Genomic DNA, 16341 nt, shown 5'->3' on the forward strand with positions numbered 1-16341 from the left:
TACATTTTTGGGAGGTGTATCTTGGCCCACCCCTTCAATTTTGGAAATTGCCCAATTTAAACATTTGGTACAATAGTATAGAACCCTAGTATGTATTACTATAAATTTGGGTGGTCCACTTCGTTCCCTTTTAGGGGTACAAAATTGCCAAATTTTAGTACAACCACATGTTTGGTTTTTGGCTCATTTTATTCCCTTGGATGAGGTCCTATTACCTTATATAGTTATATGGGTGTATACAGGTGTTTATTTCCTATTGTAAGACATAGGTACATTTGTGCACCCCTTTAAAAAATTTGGCAGGGGTGCCTTGGCCCATCCCTTAAATTTTGGAAATTGCCCAATTTAAACATTTTGGTATAATAGTATAGAACCCTAGTATGTATTACTATAAATTTGGGTGGTCCACTTCGTTCCCTTTTAGGGGTTCAAAATTGCCAATTTTTAGTACAACCACATGTTTGGTTTTTTTGGCTCATTTTATTCCCTTGGATGAGGTCCTATTACCTTATATAGTTATATGGGTGTATACAGGTATTTATTTCCTATTGTAAGACATAGGTACATTTGTGCACCCTTTTAAAAATTTGGCAGGAGTGCCTTGGCCCACCCCTTAAATTTTGGAAATTTCCCAATTTAAAAATTTGGTATAATAGTATAGAACCCTAATATAGATCACTATAAATTTCGGTGGTCTATCTCGTTCCCCTTTTAGGTGTATAAAATTGCCAAAATATAAACGTAAGCAATACGTTGTACCACGTGTTTGGTTTTGACCTAATTCATTTCCTTGGATGAGATCCTATTACCTCATATGGTTATATGGCCATGTATAGGAGTCCATTCCCTATTATGAAACATAAGTACATTTGTGCACTCCCCTTGAAAATTTTTGGGAATGGTACCTTGGCCCGCCCCTTAAGTTTTAGAAATTGCCAAATTTAAACATTTGGTATCATAGTACTGGACCCTAATATATATTACTACAAATTTGGGTGGTCCACCTCGTTCTTTTAGGGGCCATTTTGTTCCGCTTTAGGGGTGAACATGGATACCTTGCAATTGTCCCGAGTTCGATTCTTGGAAATGTTGAATTTAATGTCCCCGCGAAACGATGAGAAATGATAGGACGAAACATGAACTTCCTTGACTGAGGATTGAAGCAGGGACATCACACACTAGAGACAAGGCTAAGCGACCGTACACGTGTGTTGATTACTATGCAATGGTCCCGAGTTTGATTCTTGGTGTTAGTTTCAGGAAATGTTAACGTCCCCTTGAAACGATGATGAAAAATGAGAAAACGTCATAAACTTACTTGCTTGCGGATTGAAGCAGAGAACTCACACATCAGAAATAAGCGCTGAGTCACCGTACTCCATTCAGTGCGAGCAATTTCACGTATGAAGAGAACATGGACAGATTATGTTACATTACTACACATTTCTGCTTGTTGTTACGCATAGAAGTTTGTTATTGTGAAATTGCAGAATCTGCTTATACTACATCAGCATTTTTTTTTCTCAGCTGACGGACTTTTAAAGCGCAACTTTAGATTCATGTCAAAGACAGTTTCGTAACATATCGATGAGTGTTACATTTTTTAATCAAGTTTAAGGAAAATGAATCACATTTTTAGATGTGGTAATTTGAATGTCGTAAGAAACAAACGAGTCAACGGTATGATGTCATGATCAAAATTGCGATACTAGATTTCGTAACGATTGATGTGTAAGGAGAAAAAACGTGAATAATGTTACAACCAATCAGATTGCTTCTTACATCCCGTTTCGGCTCATGATACATGATGAAAGCTCTGTTTTCATTGGTTCTCCGTGATGTCATTGATTCATTTCCTCGTTTCTGATTGGCTGATAGTGTTGTCACTTTATACTTGAACACGTTTCAGACCTAAATAAAATTCTTAATTTCATTTTGAAGTTCTACTTCCACGAAGATCGTGAATGAACGTAGGTGTACCTCTAGTGACAGCGTGACTTTACTCCGTTCCTTGAATTTGAGGTAAGTATCAACCGCGTTTTCTTAATATCAATGGAGTGCTTTTGCATGAGGATAACATTGTTATCACGGTTTTATTTTAGCATGAAATATTTAGCAAATGGAAGAATAACTCTCACTTACTTGACCGGGAATCCCACACATTAGAAGTAAGCACGAGAAAATTGTTGATTTTGGTTTAGCGTCCCTTCAGTAGTGATGCTAGGAATACAGCTTAATGTTGAATTTGAGCGCATACTGGGTGTTGAACCCGGGCCACATCCAAACATTAGAAGTATGCACGAGAAATTTGTTGATTTTGGTTTAGCGTCCCTTCAGTAGTGGGGCTAGGAATACAGCTTAATGTTGAATCTGATCGCATACTGGGTGTTGAACCCGGGCCAGAGGTGCGTAACGCTAACCACTTAGCTCAGTTTCTGAAAGTTACGATTAACGTAAACAAAGAAACTACGCACGATTTTGTTCCCTACAACGTGAGACGTGGACTTGCAGTTTAATGTGGGATCTGATCTCCCGCCGAGAAACGAATTCGAGTCTTTCTTGCCTTAGCTCGAGAAAAGCAAGCGCATGAGATTTTGTTTTCGTTTCATGTTCGTCATACGTTTTAAAGTTCAGTGTCAGAGGAAAAATGCTTACTACAATGATTCTCTTAGCACAGTTAGAAAAACAATTTCATTCATTCTTTTTATCACTACAGAAAGTTAGGTCAGTTACATGTTGGTCCCGGGTTTGATTTCCAGTATGACGACAATAAAAATTTTAACAGTAGAACTGTTTGAGATATGATAATTCTTTTAGGATTGATCGTGTAGTCATTTTGATAACGTAGTGATCTCTGAATTCAATTTTAATTCGTGCCTTTTTTTTCTCTTCTCGTTTTAGATATTTGTTTTCTTTGCCTATTCCTTTTTTGCTTACCTTACCTTTTTCCTATTTGAATATGGCTACTTCTGGCTTTACTGTCTTGCGAGAAATCAATAGACATTATCGGCGTTTTAATCTTGAAGGACGAATGCTGGAAATTCAAATTAATGCTCCGACTAGTGACATAGATATTGTTGAGTGGGTTCAGGCCTCCTTTCAACAGATGCTGGATTACTTATTGGAAAATGTCGACGAATCATCGATGGTTGGATTATCGATTTTATCTCATGATGAGAAGAACAAACCGTTTTATTTATCTTTTCGGCGTGCAAGTAATCTGACACTGGAAACTTTATGGGCTTCCTTTGATCGCATCCTTCAAAGTAACGATAGTTTTCTCATGAACGAACCGTTCATTGTACATTTTCATCATGTGGATGTGCCCCGTGGATTTGGATTGGTGCGTCGAGGTCTTTTATCAAACGACGAATTATTAAAGTGCAAGAAAGGCATTCTACGAGTAAAAAACACCGACAAGAAATGTTTGGCTTATGCGATTGTGATTGCTATTGGCCTAAAGAAATATAAAGATACAAATCAGAAACTGTACAATCAATATCGCAAACAGCGCAAGTTTGTTGTTATTCCAGACGTACATGAACTTTTGTCTCGATCATCAGTGAATTTAGATCATGGGGGATCCGTGGAAGAATTGCGACAATTGCAACGCTACTTGACAAATTATAAACTTACCGTATACACCAGCTTCTCCGGAGAAGATATTCTGTATGAAGGGCCTGGTGGCGAAGACAAGATTCCAATCAATTTAATGTGCATCAATTCTCATTATGACATCATCACGTCATTAACGGCCGTTTTCTCTACTGTGTATTATTGTGTAGCATGCCACAAAAAATATAATAACAGAAATAGACACGTCAAGAACTGTTCGGCCATGTGTGAGAAATGTTTGCAGAAACCACCATGCAGTAAGACCAACACGGAGAAGCAGTGCCCAGAATGCAATCGTGAATTTTATGGTGAAACATGTTATACAAATCATATGACTGTACCATACCATAAAGGCCAACCAATATGCAAGATGGTGAAACAGTGCTCCAAATGTCTACGCATTTATTCGTTTGTCCATACAGGGGAAAGACAACATGATTGTACAGATTATTTTTGTAATGTGTGCCATAAACACGTTACGTCTACCCACCAATGCTACATGAAGCCTGATACGACTCAATTAAAACCTGGAGTTCCATCAGTGTTACATGCCAAGAAGGCTATGATTGTTTTCTATGATATCGAAGCCACACAGGATACTTTCTTCGATGAAGACACGTTCATTCATAAGCCCAATTTACTGGTGGCCCAACAAGTATGTTACAACTGTGTTCAAGATGAAGATATACATCATCCGTGTGAAGTTTGTGGACAGCGGGAACATATTTTTCAAGATGATCCGATCAATGCCTTTCTTGCGTATTTACGTCAACCACGACCCAACATCAAACTTATTGTATCTTTGGCACATAACTGTAAGGGATATGATGGTCATTTTATTCTTAAATCTTTAGTGGAAGAACATGAATTGAAACCTACTTTGATCTTGAACGGAGCAAAAATTTTAAGCATGAAAGTGAATCACTTATCGTTTATTGACTCCTTAAATTTCATGCCAATGGCTTTAAGTAAATTATCCAAGGCATTTCATTTACCAGCGACCAAAGGATATTTTCCACACTTTTTTAATACTGCTGCAAATCAAACGTATGTGGGAAAATTACCGGACATCCATTATTATGGTGCAGATGAAATGAAAGTGGATGAACGAGAGAAATTCATGACATGGTACAACGAACACCAGAACGATACGTTTATTTTCCAAAAAGAATTGGTGAACTATTGTGTCCAGGACGTCAACGTACTTCGAATGGCTTGTATATCTTTTATGACCACTTTTGAACAAGAAACTCACGTTAATCCTTTCCTGGAGGCTATCACTTTGGCGAGTGCGTGCAATTTAGTATTTCGACGAAATTTCTTAAAACCCAATACTATTAGCATTCTTCCTGCACGAGGATACCGTCACAGAAACAATCAGTCACGGATTGCTTTGCAGTGGCTTGCCTACATGGAAGAAAAAGAGGGCCATTCAATTCTACATGCGGCCAAAGGAAAAGAAGTTTATGTTGCTGGTTTTCATCTGGACGGTTACTGCAAAGATCCCGACACTAAAGAGGAACACGTGTATGAATTTGAAGGCTGTAGATTCCATGGCTGTCCTCTATGTGTCCCTACAGGCCGTGATCAGCCCATTTATGAGAACTCCGAAGAAACAATGAACTATCGCTACGAGAGAACACAGCGTAAAATGAAGTTATTACGATCCATGGGATATAAAGTACATGAAATGTGGGAATGTGAATTTCGTCAAGTGTTAAAATCCAATCCAGCATTGGCCTCTTCTTTAAGCACACATCCTTATATGAATAAGACACCATTAAATCCAAGAGACAGTTTCTATGGTGGCCGTGTTAATGCCATTAAATTGTACCACGTCGCAAATGAAAATGAAGGCGAAGAAATAAAATTCTTGGATATCGTTTCCCTGTATCCTTATGTGAATAAATGTGGACGGTATCCAATAGGACATCCACGAATATATCTACAGGGAGATCCAAAAATGCCCGACATTCAAGATGTCAACGGATTGGTCAAGTTGAAGATTTTGCCTAGCAGAAATGTGTTTCATCCAGTACTTCCATTTCGCTCAAATAAGAAGTTGTTGTTTCCACTTTGTGCTGCCTGTGCCACAGCATTAAATCAAGATTCTGAATGTACACATTCGGACAGTGAACGAAGTCTAACAGGAACATGGGTGTCCTATGAAATTCAAAAAGCCATTGAACTTGGGTATCAAGTCATTGAAATTTACGAAATTTGGGATTACGACATCACCGTATATGATCCAGAAACCAAGACTGGCGGATTATTCAGCGAATACATTAACACATTTTTGAAATCTAAGCTGGAAGCTTCTGGTTGGCCTGCCAATTGCGTCACCGAAGAAGAAAAGCAGCAGTATATTCAAGTGGTACAACAACGTGAAGGCATAACTTTGGATGCAGCAAATATAATGACAAATTCAGCACGTCGTAGTCTTGCAAAACTCTGTTTGAATGCCTTCTGGGGACGACTCGCTATAAGAGACAATTTCAGCCAAACGACCATCATTAATGATCCCAAAGAACTGTATCAGAAATTAACTGCTCCAGACATAAAAGTCAACCAAATTTTACCTGTTAACGATTCGATGTTATACCTTTATTGGCAGTATGAAGATGATGTTCCAGTACAAAATCACAATGCTAATGTTGTCCTTGGAGCTTTTACAACGTGTCAAGCTCGTCTGGAACTTTACAAATATTTAGAATTGCTGCAAGAAAGAGTACTATATTTCGATACAGATTCCGTAATATTCACGCAGCGACCATCACAGCCCACAATAGAACCAGAAGTATTTCTTGGTTCAATGTCAAATGAACTGGAATCAATTGGACCAAAAGCATACATTAAAAAATTCGTGTCTGGTGGCCCAAAACAATACGCCTTGGAAATCTACAACCCCGACACGAAATCAACCAGTTATGTATGCAAAATTCGTGGATTCACACTCAATTATACTGCAAGTCAAAAGCTAAATTTCAATAGTCTGGAGCAAATGATCATAAATCAATCGAGTGAAAAAATCTCCATTAGCACGCCGCACAAAATTTACAGAACCCACGATCATCATCTTGTCACAAAACCTGAAGAAAAGAAGTACAGTTTCAACTATAAAAAACGTCGATTAATACCAGACACATACGAAACATTGCCCTATGGGTATAAAAAAGCCAGAACAGAATAACAGCCATATTTTTCCCTAATCCCACCAACATCACCTCCCAAAGAAGGGGCAAAGAATCAACACGGGACATGCTTCAACGATGCACGAACGGAGACAAAACTCAGATGACATCACCTTGCAGAAACCCGTGGAGAAAAAAAAAAGGAATTCAGGTACGTCACATTTGCTTTTCTTTTTCTCACCTCATTCTCTCTTGATCAGTTAATTCGATGTTAATAATCTGTTTTTCTTCTTTCACAGGAAACAAAATAAATATTACCATGCATATTCATATGTTTTATTTTCTCTTTACAGAATTTGTACCCGTCACGGACACGTCTTCCTTTGAAGAAAAAGAAATTCTGTATTCTATTTCACTTGCTAAAATAAAGGAACAGAAACATGATTCTGTGTTTTATTTCACATCCTAAAATCAAATTCTTTTCCTGTACTGCGATTCAATTTCTTTTTTCTGAATCAGTTTACCGATAAAATAAAAAATGTTTTATGAAAAAAAAAATCAAACTAAATTTTTGTTTCAGAACTTTTTTTGTGTAGGAAATATAAAATTTTTGTGTACAAAAGAAAATTCTGTTTCAGAATTTTTTTTTGTGTACGAAAAAAAACTGATTCAGAAAATTTTTGTGTACGAAAAAATGTTTACAGAAAAAATTTTTGTGTACGAAAACAAAATTCTTTTCAGAAATTTTTTTTTGTGTACAAACAAAAACTGTTTCAGAAAAATTTTATGTACAAACAAAATTCTGTTTCAGAAAAATTTTTGTGTACAAAACAAAAATCAGTTTTCGTCACGAAACTGCTCCGACTATGAATCGATTCATTCTGATAGTGTTGGCAACACTATAAAATCTCGCTAAGTATCGCTCAGGCATTGAGTTACAGCGAACACAACTAGATTCGAACCAACAACCTTACATGTCTGATTCATCTCTAAATACAGCCAACTAAACAATAAGATTATGTGTATACGCCAATGCTTAGCACTGAGTCAGCAAAGGTTTTTTCTTCAAGGTCAAAGTTGCACACGAAGTAAAAAGATGACAACACAGATCTTCTATCTTTCTATATGAAACATAAACCTAGTGTAAACTGCTCGCACTGAAATGTGTAATGTAACATAATCTGTTCGTCTTCTTTTCATACGCGAAACTGTTCGCACTGAATGGAGTACGGCGGCTCAGCGCTTGTCTCTAACGAGTGAGGTTCCTGCTTCAATCCACAACGAAGTAAGTTCATGTTTCGTCCTATCATTTCTCATCGTTTCGCGGGGACGTTAAATTCAACATTTCCAAGAATCAAACTCGGGACGATTCCAAGGTATCCATGTTCACCCCTAAAGCGGAACAAAATGGCCCCTAAAAGAACGAGGTGGACCACCCAAATTTGTAGTAATATATATTAGGGTCCAGTACTATGATACCAAATGTTTAAATTTGGCAATTTCTAAAACTTAAGGGGCGGGCCAAGGTACCATTCCCAAAAATTTTCAAGGGGAGTGCACAAATGTACTTATGTTTCATAATAGGGAATGGACTCCTATACATGGCCATATAACCATATAAGGTAATAGGATCTCATCCAAGGAAATGAATTAGGTCAAAACCAAACACGTGGTACAACGTATTACTTACGTTTATATTTTGGCAATTTTATACACCTAAAAGGGGAACGAGATAGACCACCGAAATTTATAGTGATCTATATTAGGGTTCTATACTATTATACCAAATTTTTAAATTGGGCAATTTCCAAAATTTAAGGGGTGGGCCAAGGCACTCCTGCCAAATTTTTAAAGGGGTGCACAAATGTACCTATGTCTTACAATAGGAAATAAATACCTGTATACACCCATATAACTATATAAGGTAATAGGACCTCATCCAAGGGAATAAAATGAGCCAAAAAAACCAAACATGTGGTTGTACTAAAATTTGGCAATTTTGTACCCCTAAAAGGGAACGAAGTGGACCACCCAAATTTATAGTAATACATACTAGGGTTCTATACTATTATACCAAAATGTTTAAATTGGGCAATTTCCAAAATTTAAGGGATGGGCCAAGGCACCCCTGCCAAATTTTTTAAAGGGGTGCACAAATGTACCTATGTCTTACAATAGGAAATAAACACCTGTATACACCCATATAACTATATAAGGTAATAGGACCTCATCCAAGGGAATAAAATGAGCCAAAAACCAAACATGTGGTTGTACTAAAATTTGGCAATTTTGTACCCCTAAAAGGGAACGAAGTGGACCACCCAAATTTATAGTAATACATACTAGGGTTCTATACTATTGTACCAAATGTTTAAATTGGGCAATTTCCAAAATTGAAGGGGTGGGCCAAGATACACCTCCCAAAAATGTAAAGGGGTGCACCAATATACCCATGTCTTATGAAAGGTAATGAACCCCTGTATATGCACATATAACCATATATGATAATAATACCCCATCAAAGGGGATAAATTAGGTCAAAAACCTCCGAAATTTAAATTTTTGGCAATTTTTTACCCATGAAAGGGAACAACATAGACCCCCAATACTAATAGAGGTACATACTATGGTCCTAGGCTACCACACCAAATTTTTAGATTTGGCAATTTCCAAAATTTAAGGGGGGGTTCCTATGTACCCCTGCCAAATTCTAGAGGGGGGTGGTCCTAAGTACCCCTAGATCATTGACCCGGGCCAGGGACCATAGGTCCTGGTGGTGGTCCTATGTACCCCTGCCAAAATTTAGAGGGGGTGGGCCATGGTACCCCTAGGTCATTGACCCCGGGCCAGGGACCATGGGTCCTGAGGCAGGGACCCAGGGGCCAAAAAGTGTCCTAAAGTAACCCCATTACTACTGGATTTTTATACAAATCCATATTTTGTAGCTTTTAGATTCGATTTTTAACCTTCTCATCTTTTCACACGTTATACTAAAGGTAATTCATTCTTTGTGTTCCGGTCTGGTAATATGCAGTCATGCATTACCTGTATTATAAAATAATACATAATTTACAAGGAAAACATCTCTCCATGTCCCCCCCCCCTTTCGTCGCTTCCTCTGTTTTGTGTATACATATCCGGAACGTCCATCAATGACAATTGCTTATAAAATGTTGCGTCATTGCTTTCTCAACCATTTTTGCGGACTCAAAAAGCATGGTCAATGAGATCAACTAAAAATGTTGTTACTAAAATTGCAAGGATTGGTTATATAAATACTTATCCTAGTGGTGCCCACCCCTCTCGTGTCCATGACGCATGCCCCCTCAATTGCCTATCTTGTTCCATCAGGTGTTCTTCCATGAAAAAAAAATATTTTCGATTAATTTTTACACCCTCTCAAACATATTTATATAGATTTTTAACCCCCCCAAATATTTCAATGACGCAGTTTGCGTCATAGCCCCTCCCTTGTGGGCACCCCTGCTTATCCGCTCCTAGACTTGCCAGCGAGACGATAAATTTCTCAGTCTCCTGAGCCACACTAATTCGCCTAAATCGCAAGAACTCTTTTAGTGTGACGCAGTTCATTGTATAAAAACTATAATTGATAAAGTGATTGACGAACATAACGAAAAAGATTTATCAGCGTTTCAAGATATGCAAGTTATTAAACAATATATTCTAATAATAAATTTGATGAACATGTTATATGACATTCTTCGAGGACCTCTCGTAATGCGTAAGAATTGTGATACCTTCTAGACGAAATTAAGAAAAAAAATTAGGTCATAAACTTTACAAAACAAAAGATTTCCGAGAATCGAAACAAGCTGAGAAATAAGTGTTCGAAAATTGAGATAAGTTAAGAGACAAGTGTCGGAGAATAGAGATAAGTTGAGAGATAAGTCTTCGAGAATCGAGACAAGTTGAGAAATAAGTGTTCGAGAAACCAGATAAGTTGAGAAATAAGTGTTCGAGAATCGAGATAAGTTGAAAGATAAGTCTTTGAGAATCGAGACAAGTTGAGAAATAAGTGTTCGAGAATCGAGATAAGTTGAGAGATAAATCTTCGAGAATTGAGACGAGACTTCTACAAAATTTAAGAAAACGAGACGAGAAAAGCTTATGGCTCGTCTCGTCTTGGGGCAACTTGTCTTTTAAACGTTTTAGGACAACTTTTAGAATGTCGATGCGTACTAATAGAAGTGTCGTTCCAAGGCAGATTCACTAGATCTGGTATTTTTAAATAACCGATATCTGATGTAAGAGTGTGCTTTTATAATTAGAGCCAGTACAGAGAGAAAAGGTTGAGCAAAGTAGTGCAGGAGACGAGATAGCTGAAAAGAATAAAATGTCGTCGCATGAGAACCACAGGAACGTAACTCCATTTTCGTAGGTTTACAGGCGAAAGGACAAAAATATTATTTTCTTAGAAAGATGTGTTTTTAATAAGATGGTAATTGAGCTACATTACAATATATATCGACAAGGAGAACAGATGGCGTTGCGTTCCTTTTACATTAGGTGAGGCTTTCGAAATTATGTTCAAAGTTGAAGAAAACGTTAACCGCATTTTGTAGTTACGTTCCTCTAATTCTCATGCGACGAAGACTCTACGACTAGTGTATCTGCAAAACTATTGACTACGGCAAGTTTAGATGTGACTACTGCTTTCTATCAGTACTAAGTTTGCTGCTTTGATCTTGCTCTCTCTGTGTGGGTTTACTGAGTTTACGAGCAGCAGGCTGTGACGTCACAGAGCATCCAGTTCGACTTCACTAGACAATTGTAATGTTGCTAATGTTTTCAATCCACAGAACGATGCGCCATAGTTAAAACGAGAACATGCTCACGTTGGCGTGTAAGGTTGCCACATGGGCTTTGTGGTGGACAACCACTGTATCAGAGACGGAGTTGGTATGTGGGTCGTTCGTCAACAGGATGTGATCCACTGCTACCTATCACCCACCGTCGTTCACTGATCACTCTGATCCTCTCTGACCCACCGACTCACTCTGTTCAGTGCATTGTAGACAGCATCTTCTGAATGCTGGTGAATTTGGCGATTTACTTTCAAGGCCTCCATCTTTCTTCCTTTTCCATTTCTTTCTATTTTCTTATCTGAGATGAGTATATCTAATAAATAAATTAAAAAAAAGAACATTAGGCACTTTTGGATATTGATATTTGTAATTATAGTATTAGCAATAGGACTCACTACTTGGCTTTCGAGACATGCTCGAATTTTACACTGTTTGTTTTCTTTTACGTTGACCTATTTTACTTTGATCTAATACTTACAAATTTAATCTCTTTTCCACTGAAAATTATCTGTAATTCAACAAGGAAATAATTATAAATGATAATTAAATTCAAATTCATCGTAATTTGGCTCATAACAAACACTTTACCATTTTATATCGTGAAGGTCAGATCCACCAGTATTCACTAATATTGTAATAAAGTGGTGCTTGATCGATTGACCGTAGAAATGCAAACTCTGATTAGTGATAATTTCACAGCCTTGTTTTATTACAAGTGTAAATTATTTATTCAGTAAAATTCAACAATCTATATCTCTCAGCTATGAATACAAAAGACAATAAAATCAAAGTCAAACTAACCTCATAAGAAATAGTCTGTGCGACTGCTCGCAGCCCCCCTAATAAAGGATATGAAGAATTAGAAGATCAGAGAGAAGAGTGTGGATTATGGGTCAGAGTTGATGATGAGTTTTGGTGGGTGGTGCGTAAGAATGGTTCATGGTGGGTCATGGTGTGTTGTAGATTAGAGTGGGTCACGGTGGGTTGTGGGTCTAGTGAGTAGTGGGACACGGTGGGTGGTGGGTTAGTGCGTCATGGGTGATGATTTCATTGATCCACGCCAGCTCTGCACTATATGCGTGGGTTTTCTCTGGGTGCTTCCATTTCCTCTCGCTTTCTTTATTTCCCTGTTTCGTTCATGATTATCATCAACACAGTCTTCCTTAGTTTCGTAGCACAATTACGGATCATTAGAGTAAAAAAGAAAAAAATCAAAAATCCAGAACAATAACAGAGCCTATACGTTTCCCAAATTTAAGACCAAACCGGATGCACAATTCTCAAGCACCTCTAAGGATCATGAACCCATGATCGTTGCACTGAACGATGACCACCGAAGTAGCAAGGCAAATAGTGAGTATCAACCGTCCCAGGAGGATCAAAATTTGTCACTTCTTATCCATCAATTACCACTTGACAAAAAAAATGTTGACTTGTATAATATTGTATAAATCTGGGTAATCACCAGCTTAAGCAGTAGATCGAGTTGCATATTAAGCCTAATGAACACTACATATTTTGAACTTACGTTACGCCAATATTAATTAAATAGTTGTTTCACTGACTGTCAATAGTCGTTTCAATGAAGCAAACTTCGTTGGAGCTGCAGAAGATTATATTTTCCCGCTTCTGCTTACATGCTTTCCAGAGACCGCTTAATGTCCGATCCCGATGTGTTAAAGGATACCGTTTGGGAATCCACAAGCGCACTAACCCATATGAGTAGTATCTAGACTAACGACACTATCCTCGAACGAAATAATTTGGACACCAACTGCAGCTGCTTGTGTTGGTAGGTCAGCGATGCAGTCCCAAACAATGGATGTCGTCGTCGTAGCAGGTATTTCATCTGTGGAAACTGGGAACAGGGCGTGTTCTTGGTAATAAGAAACATTGATTTTGATATTTTTTTTCGACCTTACGAGAGGTGTAGAGCTACTCTCTGTAGCAAAAATCATTGACCAACATAATATTGCGGTTATGCTATGAGTTATCTATGATCTACTTAGAATGGGACGTACGCAAGAGGTGTCATAGCAATAACCAAAACTTTCTTAATAATCTAGACATCGATAAGTTTGTACACCAATAAATTCGCCATTAATCATTTCGGTTGAAATAAAAGAATAGGTTCTGTGGGGAATGTTTTTAATGTGTGTAGTTTTAATCAGTAGCGTCTATTTGAAACTTCCCAAGCACTGACTCATGACTAGGCATTGACCAATATGAAACAGGTACATATCTTTTCTTATTGATGTAGTCTAGATAAACAATATGATCCACACTAGTAACTAGGTGTTCCTCCTGATAGGTCTTCGAAGCTACTACTCCTGACTTTGGAAGAGCCCAGTAGTTTTGTTACTCGACTCGAGACGAGGTTATGGAACTTCCTGTACTCGTGGTGGAATACGTGAAGACGTGAACCTCTGAAATTCACTTCTGTCATCATATTTGTCAATGCATGGATCTTACATGTTGAGTTGTGAAAGCTAGCTCACTTCAGTGCTTGGCAACTATTTCAAAGACGGAATTACATAGCAGTTGTACAGATAAAGAATTCATTAATTAAACACAATTTGATTTTGAAATATCCATAATTTCCTTTCGCTGTTCGTTGAATGTCCTTTGAAGAATATTGAACTAAAAGTACCATCACGGACAAAGTTTAACGATGATATCGATGGGCGTCCGTGACAATATATTTCGAGAAACTTGTTTTGCATTGAGGCATAATGGTACATTTTTCCTTTCCATGAACACTTTTGTAGGTGATGGCCCGAACACTTCCACAGTCAGCCCTTCTCGCTGATCTAGTGGTTGGTGTACGAGGTTCCGGTTTCGATTCCCGATGAAGAGCTTTGAAAATTAAACTCTTACGGCGGTTCGGATTCCACCTTAAACTGTAGATCCAGTCACATATAGCATCGGTTCTGAAAGAGACTCTAAATTCTAACCTATACAACCATCCACTATCTACAATCACTTAGGTAGACCCACGCTTCGTTCATTGACATTGGCGGTTCTCGTACAGTTCTCTATCTTTGCTGTTTCGCTCTGCGATATGTTGTGATGTAAACTCATATATATTGGGTTTACGGGCAGTTTGTAACCTTAATTTGGTATGTATTGCACGATCCGCTGTTATTGGGGTCACATATAATCGTTTCACTATAATGCGTTGTCGTAATCGATTCTTACAGGTCACTATACTCCGGACCTTCTTCAGCACAAGTTTTGTGAGTTCCATTGATGTCCTCTTTGAAAGTCTGTAGATGTGCTGTGGAGAAGGCTAGCGTACATAATATTTAGTTATAACAGTAACTGTGGCCTACTCTACCACAAAGACATTGTTTCGCCAGTATTCTACAATGCACTAAATGCTAAAATTTGGTAAACAACCATGATGTATCCTTCACAAAAGCGCTTTTGGCGGTATTATGCCAGCTCGTAACACCTTTATTCTACTACATAACAGTTGAAAGATTGAAACACGTATGCATTCAATTTTATTGCTTTGTAAAACCCGGTTTGACAAATCTCGCTATCTGAAGGTTGTTCCGATAGAGGCAGGTTATTCTCTGTATGTATATACAGTAATTATACACAGGTTGATTCATTTATATTGAGCTGGAATCAGTTTGCAAATGTACCGCGCATGCGCAACCCATCGCCTTGAGATTGTCACGAAGCAAGAAACAGTATCTCTTTAGTCACACAGTAGAGCAATGTGGTCGAGCTCTACTGTTTGATGCAGCCGAAACTGAACATAATCTGAAAAACGGATTCATTGTGCTCTTTCCAACGCTAAGTTTACGGGCTCACGAATCGTAGAAATGTGTCAAGTGAGTAATTTTTGTGTAGGTCGTACCACTGTGAACCGTATTATATGAAAAAATATGCGTCACAGAGTCCTGGGTCCACCACACCGAAGCGAACAGCAAGAACATTTGTGGTCCAGCTGCAGCGCAGTTTCCTGAAATAGAAAAAAAAATGAAATCTTTAAGTTTTACATCCCATGGGTATGCAGGTTAGGCTAAAGGAGACGGTGATGATGAGAGATGAGTGAAATGGTGGAATGAAGAAAATGGGAGGACATGGTGGAACCCCGAGAAAACCCACGAGCACGGTGTTTGTCCACAACAAAGTCCACACGGCGCGAGCTGGAAAACTCCTGCAATAGAAGCTCCGATGCCGGGCAAGAGTTAATAGAGATATTTGCAGATCAAACACAACCGGTGGTGGAAACACGTCATTTTCTAGGTAAGTGGATAGAGCTCGTTCGTGGCTAAGCGGTTAGCGTACGCGCCTTTGGCGTGGGAGACCCGGGTTCAATTCCCGGCGGGAGCTCATGTGGTTCGGATTCCACGTTAATCAGTATGTCCATGTCTCATATAGCCTCGCTGCTGAAAGGGACGTTAAACTAAAATCAACTCTAGGTAAGTGGCACATTTAAATTCGCCTCAATATAAATGAATCAACCTCTGTAATGTAATTAAATAAACACTGGCCAAAATTTATAGCCTTGAATTAACTCTAAAATGTTTTGAAATCCTATAGTGACCCAATGCGGTCAACCTAATAATAATAATAATAATAATAATAATAATAATAATAATAATAATAATAATAATAATAATAATAATAATAATAATAATAATAATAATTTTTATATTTCAGGAATTTCAAAGAAAAACGTATTAAATGGCTAGGAAGAAGCTAATTATCGATACAGACGTTGGGTCGGATGACGCCATCGCTATAATATTGTG

General features: G+C 38.1%; 1 protein-coding gene across 1 annotated transcript in view; it reads left to right on the plus strand.

Moving 5' to 3' along the window:
* LOC145671741 (uncharacterized) overlaps window positions 1-7201 on the plus strand; it is a 187009-nt gene extending 179808 nt beyond the window's left edge. The window contains exons 2-3 of the mRNA XM_081740945.1: window positions 5749-6957; window positions 7100-7201. Of these exons, the coding sequence (XP_081597071.1) occupies window positions 5749-6805 (1057 nt within the window). The 3' untranslated portion in view covers window positions 6806-6957; window positions 7100-7201. The remainder of the gene's footprint in view (window positions 1-5748; window positions 6958-7099) is intronic.
* Window positions 7202-16341: the final 9140 nt, after the last annotated feature.

Source organism: Thermobia domestica, chromosome 15 (genome assembly GCF_964235325.1).
Source record: "Thermobia domestica chromosome 15, izTheDome1.hap1.1, whole genome shotgun sequence".
Lineage (NCBI taxonomy): Eukaryota > Metazoa > Arthropoda > Insecta > Zygentoma > Lepismatidae > Thermobia > Thermobia domestica.